Source organism: Aulonocara sp. 'chitande type north' Nkhata Bay, linkage group LG14 (assembly GCF_057382095.1).
Source record: "Aulonocara sp. 'chitande type north' Nkhata Bay isolate Kocher_YH1m ecotype deep benthic linkage group LG14, A_spYH_male_GT1.1, whole genome shotgun sequence".
Taxonomy (NCBI): domain Eukaryota; kingdom Metazoa; phylum Chordata; class Actinopteri; order Cichliformes; family Cichlidae; genus Aulonocara; species Aulonocara sp. 'chitande type north' Nkhata Bay.
The window spans coordinates 40,259,704-40,270,026 of record NC_141357.1 but is presented as its reverse complement, the minus strand read 5'-3'; the positions used below and the strand labels follow the sequence as shown (position 1 = coordinate 40,270,026).

The following is a 10,323-nucleotide window of genomic DNA, read 5'->3' as shown; positions in this document are numbered from 1 at the left end:
AGAAAACATTAAAAACTGAGATTAGGTCCTCATGTGCTTTAAGTTTCTATGCCTGATGGTAAGGTGGCACCTGAGATCATGTCTTCTCTTTGTCGAGCCTTTTTTCTTTATGTAAGAGCTTCTTTAAGCGTCTAAAGCAGATCTGAATGAAAATGTCAGAAAACATGAAGAACGGAGGTTAAATGTTGATCTCTTTTATGTCACTGTGGTTCACTTTTGTACAGGATGAGCTCCTCAATGTGAACTCTGTTTAGTCTTTCTGAAGTGAAACAAGTACAAGTTCCCATCCTTCACTGTGCGATTCATTGAGTTTTGTTTTCCTTGCCTCCCTTAAGATTGAATTTATGTTTTTCTATGGTTACTCTGTTTAAAGAATAGTTTTGAACTGAATACAGACTCGGTGCAGCTTGTGTTTAAACTCTGACATGATGAAGAGTTGATGATCCTTTAGCAGCTCGTTACAGGATGGAGAATAACTTTGAAATTGTGTTTGTGCTTCAGGGTCTGAACGACTCGCTGACAAACCGTCAGATCTACTTTGCCTTCGCTCTGATGTCGTACCTCTTCACCGTGTCTGTAAACCTGACCCTCATCATCACCATCAGCCTGGATAAAACGCTCCACGAGCCGATCTACATCTTCTTGTGCAGCCTTTGTTTTAATGAGATCTGTGGAGCTTCGAGTTTCTACCCAAAGCTGCTTCATGACCTTCTGACCAACTCTTATGTCATCACGTACACGGCCTGTTTGGGGCAGATGTTTGTCACTTATAGTTATATTTTCTCTGAGTGTACCAGTCTCACTGTCATGGCGTATGACCGCTACATCGCCATCTGCAAACCACTGCAGTACCGGATGCTGATGACAGCTCAGAAGGTAGCCCAGCTTCTGATGCTCACCTGGTGCTTCTCAGTTTTTGAAACGGCCGTGGGCACCGTCCTGACCGCCAGGCTGCCGCTCTGCGGACGCCACATCCCCAAGATATTCTGCACTAACTGGGAGGTGGTCAAACTGTCATGCTCTGACTCGACCCTCAACAATATCTATGCGTTCATGTTGATATTTTCACACCTGTCACAGACTGCACTAATCATGGTGTCGTACGTCCACCTGATACGAGCTGCCATCAGATCTCAAGCCGACCGCAGGAAATTCATGCAGACGTGTCTGCCACACCTCATTACACTGCTGGTCTTCACCACCTCACTGATGTTTGATACCATGTACTCTCGTTACAGCGGCGGCAGTACAATGAAGGCCCTGCAGAATGCATTAGCTGCTCAGTTCCTGGTGGTCCCACCCCTCGTCAATCCCATCATCTATGGCTTGAACCTGCAGCAGATCAGGTCCAGGATGGTCCACAGGTTCACCCACCGGACTGGGACATTCAGGAAAAACTAAGCCATGTTAATGAAATCAAACATGAAGAAAACATAGGAAGATGAAGTTATTTTCTAATCTTCGGTTCAAGTCAACCAAAATATGTGGATAGAATTCAGTTAAAACTAATAAAGTCCAGTCCTAAAATGTCACTTTTGGTTCTTAGTACTTTAAGTTAAAGTTTATGTTTCATTGTTTTAGTGTCCTGTGCTCGAAGGGTCAAAGAATTATCACTCTGTTCCTTTCATTTGTTTAAAGGAATCTGTGTAAAGATTGGTTAGATTCTAGTAAATGCTAAAACTCCTTGTTACTTCCCACCTTTAAACCGTTGTACTCACACCAGCTGCAATGAAACTGGATGAAAAAATGTTATGAAATCCACATGAAAAGCACCATCCCAGCCACGTTGGGCACCCTGCAGCACACACACTTTTAGTGTCACTGCTGCCCTTCATACTGCCGTCACTAGAGGGCAGCGACACTTATGTATGAACGCTGCTCATCAACTTCTCTTCAGTATCCAGTACTGTGATACCACACAGACTAACTCTGGATACTGTAGCTCCTATGAAAACCTCAAATCAGAAGTACCTGACTCCGTGGTATAATTCTCAGACACGTAGCCTAAAGCAGACGACTCGTAAGCTGGAGAGTCACAAATTTAGAGGATCATCATTTAGCCTGGAGAAATAGTTTGCTGCTTTATAAGAAAGCCCTCCACAAAGCCAGAACATCTTACTATTCATCACTGATTGAAGTAAATAAGAACAACCCCAGGTTTCTCTTCAGCTCTGTAGCCAGGCTGACAAACAGCCAGAGCTCTGTTGAGCCAACCATCCCTTTAACATTAACTAGTAATGACTTCATGAACTTCTTCACAAATAACATTTTTATCATTAGAGGAAAAATTACCAGTAATCATCCCACAGATGTAATATTATCTACAGCTACTCTTAGTACCATTGATGTTAAGTTAGACTCTTTTTCTCCAATTGATCTTTCTGAGTTAGCTTCAATAATTACTTCCTCCAAACCATCAACGTGTCTTTTAGACCCCATTCCTACAAAACTGCTCAAAGAAGTCCTGCCATTAATTAATGCTTCGATCTTAAATATGATCAACCTATCTCTAATGATTGGCTATATATATAAAGTGGAACCCTGACTTACGAACACCCCATTTAACAAAAAATTCATGTCCAAAAGTCTCCTTCTATTTCAGTCACATAGTTATAAGTGCACTCACTGGAAATATCTGCCGATAAGTTCCACTTTGTTCTTACTGTTTGCTGCGGTGATGACCTCACATGCTTTTATGACGGTCCTGCCGTATCACGAGTCCTGGGAGCACTAGGCATGTTTTTCTCCATGGTCGTGTCCAAATTCCTGGGCTGCTTCCTCCTGAGGCCGCATTTGTAGACCGATTACGTCACAGCGACGCGCCGAAGGCTGTCCAAATTCGTAGACTCCTCCGAATGCAGCCGACAAATGCGTCCTCATTTTCCCCGAATTTGAAGGATGGGTCGGGTGTGTCCTTCGTGGCCCACCATATCCCAGAATTCATAGCGCGGCCCAGCCAAACTCCAGTTTCCAGCAATGGCGGCCGCTACTAAGTTTTAAAATTACTCTTACTAATCTTTCTGGGTCACAAAATAAACTTTTAACATATTTTCAGAGAAAGTAGCTGTGTAAACATCAAATATCTGCTCGGTTTATCAAGATATCGCATATTTGCAAAAGTGCTTCGACGTTTTCGGAGACGTCTGTTACCCACCAGCTTGATAGCTAGCCGGGAGCTCGAGGGTCACTGGAGCCGCCGAGAACGGCACAACTCCCGGCACATCATGTTCAGATCATCGCGGACTTTCACTACTCAGGTTAAACGTGATGTATAACTCACTTAGACAACCTAAAAATGTTATTGTTGGGCTTTTTTCAGTGTTTTATTTGTTCGTGAGTAAATCGGTTTGGCTGAGATTAAAGTTATTAGATTCGATAAAATAAAACTTTATTAATCCCCCGGGTGGGTTCTTCCTTGGTGTTTACACAGCTGAATAAAAGTCAAACAGAAAACTGATTGAACAGAAGTGTGAGACGGTCGAGAATTTACTCCAGTGTCCTGTTATATTTTAGATAGCAAGGAGCAGACGGCTGAGTTTATTAAACTCCACCCAGACAGCGGTGACGCAAATCAGAAGGCTGGACCGTCCAATTTCCCCAGCCGTTTACTTCCGGCCTACCCGACCTTCTGAGGACCCGGCCCACGTTGACCGCGAAGGCCGGGTCCTCAAGAGGATGCAGCCCATGAATTTGGACACGACCCATGAGTGCGGGGGAATAGCGATCTCCAGCCGTGTGCGTTCCTGCACAAATGTGAGACAAAATCCCTCCAGTTCTACGAATCCATTTCTACTTATAGCACGGGTTGTACTTTGACAATAATTACAGGGGGTTTATGCTAGGAGATTTGTCGAGATTGGTAGAGGCATGTGACTTACCACGGTAGCCTTTGTTGCGGGTTGGATCTGTCCACCGCAGTTGGGTTATTTAGCCACTAGAGGGCACTGAAGACCATGTAATTGTCAACTTTTCCTAACTTTGGGGCATTAGGTCCTTTCTGTTGCCTCACATATGCAGGTATTCTTGTTTCCTGCCTGTTCAAATGGGATTGTGGGACTTTCTTGTGTCAGAGCCTTCACCTCTGAGCATTATTTGTGTTACAGTTCATTATATTGGTGTGATGTTGGGAAGTGATGATTGTTATATTTACATGTGATAATTGTGTAGAGGTGTAGATACTGTAGGTTCAGTGAATGCTTAAATTGTACTGATTAGAATATACTGGACATTCAAGAGATTCAGTGCATTGTGTTTGTCAGGTCTGGACGCTGATCAGCGGTTTCTATCTTTCTCTCTCACTTCCATTCTCTTTCTGTTGGTGGGACAGATTCATGCCCTCGGCCCACGCCCTCAGAGAAAGGAGACACCTGAGCCTAATCAAGGTTATGAGCATTTAAGCCAGGAGGTGACTGCTGTTCTTCGCTGGATCGTTGTCTGCCACGCGTTAGTGAAAGTCAAGCCACAGCAAGTTCAGTTAAGTGTTTCTTTGTACTTTGTATTTAACCACATCTCGCTGTCTACAGACTTCCTGGATTCTTCCCCGTGTGATTCTCGAGTGGCGAGTGTTGGAGTGAGATCCTGCTGTGTGTGGATTGTTTGGAGAACGCGTGCCTTCCCCTTGGATTTCCCTGGAGCCCCGTCCCTCACTCTGTTGTACAAAGCACTCCCCTGCACCTTTTTGTATATACACTTGGTGGACTTGTAAATACAACTCTCTCGTGTGAATCTGATCCTGGAGTCCTGCAAGTGAGTCCTCTACATACAACCGTAACAATAACGATCCAGCCAGCATGGACTCAGCGGACTCAACCCCAGAAGCAATCTTGGAACGCCACGAATAAATGCTGCGGCACATTAACCAGCAACTGGCTACGCTCACCAAATACCTTTGGTGAGCCCATCCACTCCTCCTCTGTCTGCTTCTCCACATTTACCGGCTTCCGAACCTCCGGCGCCTGCACCAGCTATCTCCTCCGCGGACCGATCATTACCCGCGGCAGAGTCTTTCTCGGGTGAGTTTCACAGGTGTGCGGGATTTTTGACCCAGGTGACAATGGAATCCAGACAGTTACGGAGGACCTATGAAACTGATGGAGCCAAAATTGCCTGTTCAGCTGCTACGTGGGCAGGCATTAAACTGGGTGCAAGCCGTTTTAAGAACTTACCCTGAGATCACGTACCAAGACTTCCTTGTTAAATTTAAAAGTGTTTTTGAAAAAGGCACCAGGGCGGAGACAGCCGCTCACCGATTGTTGAACATAAAGCAGGGGAAGTCGAGTATGGCGGAGTACTCGGTCGAGTTTTGGACGTTGGCTGAAGAAACCGGGTGGGGGCAGTCGGCACTGATGATTACCCTGTTGAATAATGTTTGCGATGAACTGAAAAATGAACTAATGATGAGGGATGTACTTAAGACTCTCTCTGATGTGATTACACTGTGTGAAGGTAGACGAGCGCCTACGAGCACATCAGGGAACTGGAAACTACATTACCCAGAGGCCTCTGGGACGCACGGAGATGGCTCCTGTTCACGGTCTCCTCCACAGCTCATGATTGCAGCAAAATTAACTGTGCAACTCAAGACTCATTCTCTTAGGGCTCTGATTGACTCTGGGGCAGAACAGAACTTTATTGACGCCTTGCTGGTGCTTAAGTTAAATTTTAGCATGGAGCCTCTGCCGCATTCACTTCAAGTTACAGAGCTTAGTGGTTAGCGTCTCCCAGACATCACTCATATCACAGAACCTGTTTCCCTGACTCTCTCTGGTAAGAACTCTGAAGCCATACAGTTGTATGTGTTCAAAGCTCCTCTCACGCCGCTAGTCTTTGGTTATCCCTGGCTACATCAACATAACCCTGTGATTGACTGGAAGAAGGAGAGTATCCTGAGGTGGGGAGAAGAATGTCACATGTCCTGCTTAAAGGCCGCCACACCTTCCGTGGACCCGCTAACCAATTTCCCGTTCTCCGAGCCGCCAGACCTCTCCTCCGTACCGCCTATTTACCATGACCTTAAGCAAGTGTGTAAGGATAGGGCACGTTCGCTTCCCCCTCACCGGCCATATGATTGCAGGATTGACCTTCTACCGGCCGCACCACTCACGACCAGTCACTTATCCAGCCTGTCTCAGCCTGAGCGTGAGAGCATGGACAAGTACATCAACGAGTCACATACAGCAGCTCCGCGTTCGAGCTTCTCCAGGGGGTCACCATCTTCATTAAGTTGGACCTGTGCAACGCCCACCATCTGGTAAGAATAAGAGAAGGGGACGAGTGGAAAACAGCCTTTAACACTCACCTCAGCCATTTTGAATATCTTGTTATGCCGTTTGGTCTCACCAATGCTCCAGCTGTTTTTCAGGCCCTTGTGAACGACGTGCTCCGAGACTTCATCAACCTCTTTGTCTACCTGGATGACATCCTCATCTTCTCCCGCTCTGTCACCGAACACCACCGCCATGTCAGGCAAGTTCTTCAACCCCTCTTGAGAACCATCTCTTCGTAAAAGGGGAGAAGTGTGAGTTCCATGTCACTACTGTTTCCTTCCTGGGCTACGTCATCGAACAAGGTAATCTCAAAGCTGACCCTGTTCAAGCAGTTGTTAACTGGCTGACCCCGTCTAACCGTAAGCAACTTCAAAGTTTTCTGGGATTTGCAAACTTCTACCAACGTTTCATCTGCGACTACAGTAAACTTGCCTTGCCACTGAATCGTCTCATTTTACCCAAGGTTCCTTTCTGCTGGGATGAACCGACTCAACAGGCCTTCACTCACCTGAAAGAACGCTTTGCCTCGGCACCCATCCTCGTCCAACACAACCTCAGCCAACAGTTCATCGTGTAGGTGGACGCCTCAGATGCGGGAGTGGGGCGGTGCTCTCCCAGCAACAAGGCGGTAAGCTTCATCCATGTACTTACTTGTCTCACTGCCTCTCCCCCGCAGAGAGAAACTATGACGTGGGAGATCGAGAACTACTGGCCATCAAGCTCGCCCTGGAAGAGTGGCATCACTGGCTGGAGGGCGCTGCCCAGCTATTTGTGACGTGGACTGACCACAAGAACTTGGAGTACATTCGGTCGGCTAAACAACTCAACGCCAGGCAAGCCAGGTGGGCCCCGTTCTTTACCAGATTTACCAGGTTCCAGTAATGTCAAGCCCAACGCTCTCTCATGCCAATTCACCGCCTCCGAAGACACAGCTCAGGACTCCCCCATTCTTCCTCCCACGTGTGTTATTGGGGCCCTGACCTGGGAGATCGAGTTGGCGATTAGAGAGGCTCAACAGACTGAACCAGATCTCGGAACGGGCCCTCCAGGGCTACTCTTCATCCCCTCGTCAGTAAGGTCACGAGTGCTACATTGGGCTCACACTGCCAAGTTCACCTGTCACCCTGGGGTCCACCCTCCCGGATGGCCGAACTTCTCACCCTATCTCTAAGGGAGAGGCAAGCCACCCTTCGGAGGAAGCTCATTTCTGCCGCTTGTATCCGCGATCTCGTTCTTTCGGTCACTACCCACAGCTCGTGGCCATAGGTGAGGGTAGGGACATAGATCGACCGGTAAATTGAGAGCTTCGCTTTTACACTCAGCTCCCTCTTCACCACGACGGACCGGTGCAGCGTCCGCATTACTGCAGCCCCAATCCGTCTGTCGATCTCCGGCTCCCTCCTCCCATCACTCGGGAACAAGACCCCGAGATACTTGAACTCCTCCACTTGGGGCAGGAACTCATCCCCGACCCGGAGTGGGCACTCCACCCTTTTCCGGCTGAGAACCATGGCCTCAGATTTGGAGGTGCTGATCCTCATTCCCGCTGCTTCACACTCGGCTGCGAACCGTTCCAGTGCGAGCTGGAGGCCCTCACCCGATGAAGCCAACAGAACCACATCATCTGCAAAAATCAGAGATGAGATTCTGAGGCCACCAAAGCGAAAGCCCTCCGCCACTTGGCTGCGCCTAGAAATCCTGTCCATAAAAATTATGAACAGAACCGGAGACAAAGGGCAGCCCTGGCGAAGCCCATCACCCACCGGGAACGAGTCCGACTTATTGCCGGCAATGCGAACCAAGCTCTTGCAACGGTTGTATAGGGATCGAATGGCCCGTAGCAATGGGCCAGACACCCCATATTCCCGCAACACCTCCCACAGGACACCCCGAGGGACACGGTCGAATGCCTTCTCCAAGTCCACAAAACACATGTAGACTGGTTTGGCAAACTCCCATGCACCCTCAAGTATCCTGGAGAGGATAAAGAGCTGGTCCAGTGTTCCGCGACCAGGACGAAAACCGCATTGTTCCTCCTGTATCCGAGGTTCGACTAACGGACGAACTCTCCTTTCCAGCACCCTGGCATAGACTTTCCCAGGGAGGCTGAGGAGTGTGATCCCCCTGTAGCTGGAACACACCCTCCGGTCCCCTTTCTTAAAGATGGGGACCACCACCCCGGTCTGCCAGTCCACAGGTACTGCCCCTGATCTCCACGCAACATTGCCGAGGCGTGTCAACCAGGACAGCCCTACAACGTCCAGAGCCTTCAGGAACTCGGGGCGGACCTCATCAACACCAGGGGCTCTGCCACCAAGGAGTTGTTTAACTGCCTCAGTGACCTCGCCCCCGGAAATTGGCGGGTCATTCCCCTCATCCCCAGACTCTGCTTCCTCCTCGGAAGACGTGTCAGTGGGATTAAGGAGGTCCTCGAAGTATTCCTTCCACCGCCTGACAATTTTCTCAGTCGACGTCAGCAGCGCTCCGCCAGCACTATACACAGTGCAGGTAGAGCACCGCTTTCCCCTCCTGAGACGTCTGACGGTTTGCCAGAATCTCTTCGAGGCAGTCCGAAAGTCTTTTTCCATGGCCTCTCCGAACTCCTCCCACACCCGAGTTTTTGCTTCAGCCACTGCCCGAGCCGCATTCCGCTTGGCCTGTCGATACCTGTCGGCTGCCTCCGGAGTCCCACAGGCTAACCAAGCCCGATAGGACTCCTTCTTCAGCCTGGTGGCTCCCTTCACCTCTGGTGTCCACCATTTGGTTCGGGGATTACCACCACGGCAGGCACCCACCACCTTGCGGCCGCAGCTCAATGCAGCAGCTTCGGCAATGGAGACGCTGAACATGGTCCATTCGGACTCAATGTCCCCAGTCTCCCTCGGAATGCTGTTGAAGCTCTGCCGGAGGTGTGCGTTGAAGATCTCGCGGACTGGGGCCTCTGCTAGACGTTCCCAGCACACCCTCACTACGTGTTTAGGTGCACCAGGTCTGTCCAGCGTCCTCCCCCGCCACCTGATCCAACTCACCACCAGGTGGTGATCAGTTGACAGCCCAGCCCCTCTCTTTACCCGAGTGTCCAGAACATATGGTCGCAGGTCTGCTGATACGATTACAAAATCGATCATCGACCTACGGCCTAGAGCGTCCTGGTGCCACGTGCACTTATGGACACTCTTATGTTCGAACAGGGTGTTCGTTATGGCCAAACTGTGGTTAGCACAGAAGTCCAATAACAGAGCACCGCTCGGGTCCAGATCAGGGAGGCCGTTCCTCCCAATCACGCCCCTCCAGGTCTCGCTGTCGTTACCCACGTGAGCATTGAAGTCTCCCAGCAGGACAACAGAGTCTCCAGGTGGAGCACCCTCCAGCACCCCACCCAGGGACTCTAAGAAGGCTGGGTACTCTGAACTGCCACTCGGCGCATAAGCGCAGATGACAGTCAGGACCCGTTCCCCGACCCTAAGGCGCAGGGAACAAACCCTCTCGTCCACCGGGAAAAACCCCAACGTACCGCAAACTAGTTCATGCATTTATTACTTTTTTTTTTTTTTTTTTTTTTTTTTTTTGGCCTGTCCCGTTTGGCTCTTTTGCCATCAGAATTGTTGTCTAAAGGCAAAGAAAGATGCCCAACGGATTTACTTTACCAAACTGACCATCCCAGCCTTGCCGTAATGGTCCATTTGATTCACCTTTTATTGTTTATTTTATTTTCACTTACTGAATACGGGACAGACTTGACTGGGGGAAAGAAGGGGAGAAAGAAAGAGGGAAAGAGAAACAGCTGAGAAGAGGGACGGGGGAGAAGGGCAAAAGACAAAAACCAACAGAACGGGCAGAGAAAAAAAATGCATATATCAATCACCTGGATCACCTGCTGAGAAAGAAAAAAGAAAGCAAGCAGAAGAGAACAAGAGTAATAGAATAAACAACATCACAATGATATATGGGAATATGACAGTAAATACTAAATATTAAACATTATTGTGCAGCACATAAGATCAACAGAACACAGTGTGCTTTGAGGTAGGAGCCAAAAAGGGTGTAGTTTGTGGGT

General features: G+C 48.7%; 1 protein-coding gene across 1 annotated transcript; it reads left to right on the top strand.

Moving 5' to 3' along the window:
* The first annotated feature begins 465 nt into the window (after positions 1 to 465).
* On the top strand, positions 466 to 1,401 carry LOC147315307 (olfactory receptor 4S1-like). Its single transcript, XM_086260704.1, has one exon. The coding sequence runs from the start codon at positions 466 to 468 to the stop codon at positions 1,399 to 1,401; it is 936 nt and encodes a 311-aa protein (XP_086116830.1).
* The last annotated feature ends 8,922 nt before the right edge of the window (positions 1,402 to 10,323 follow it).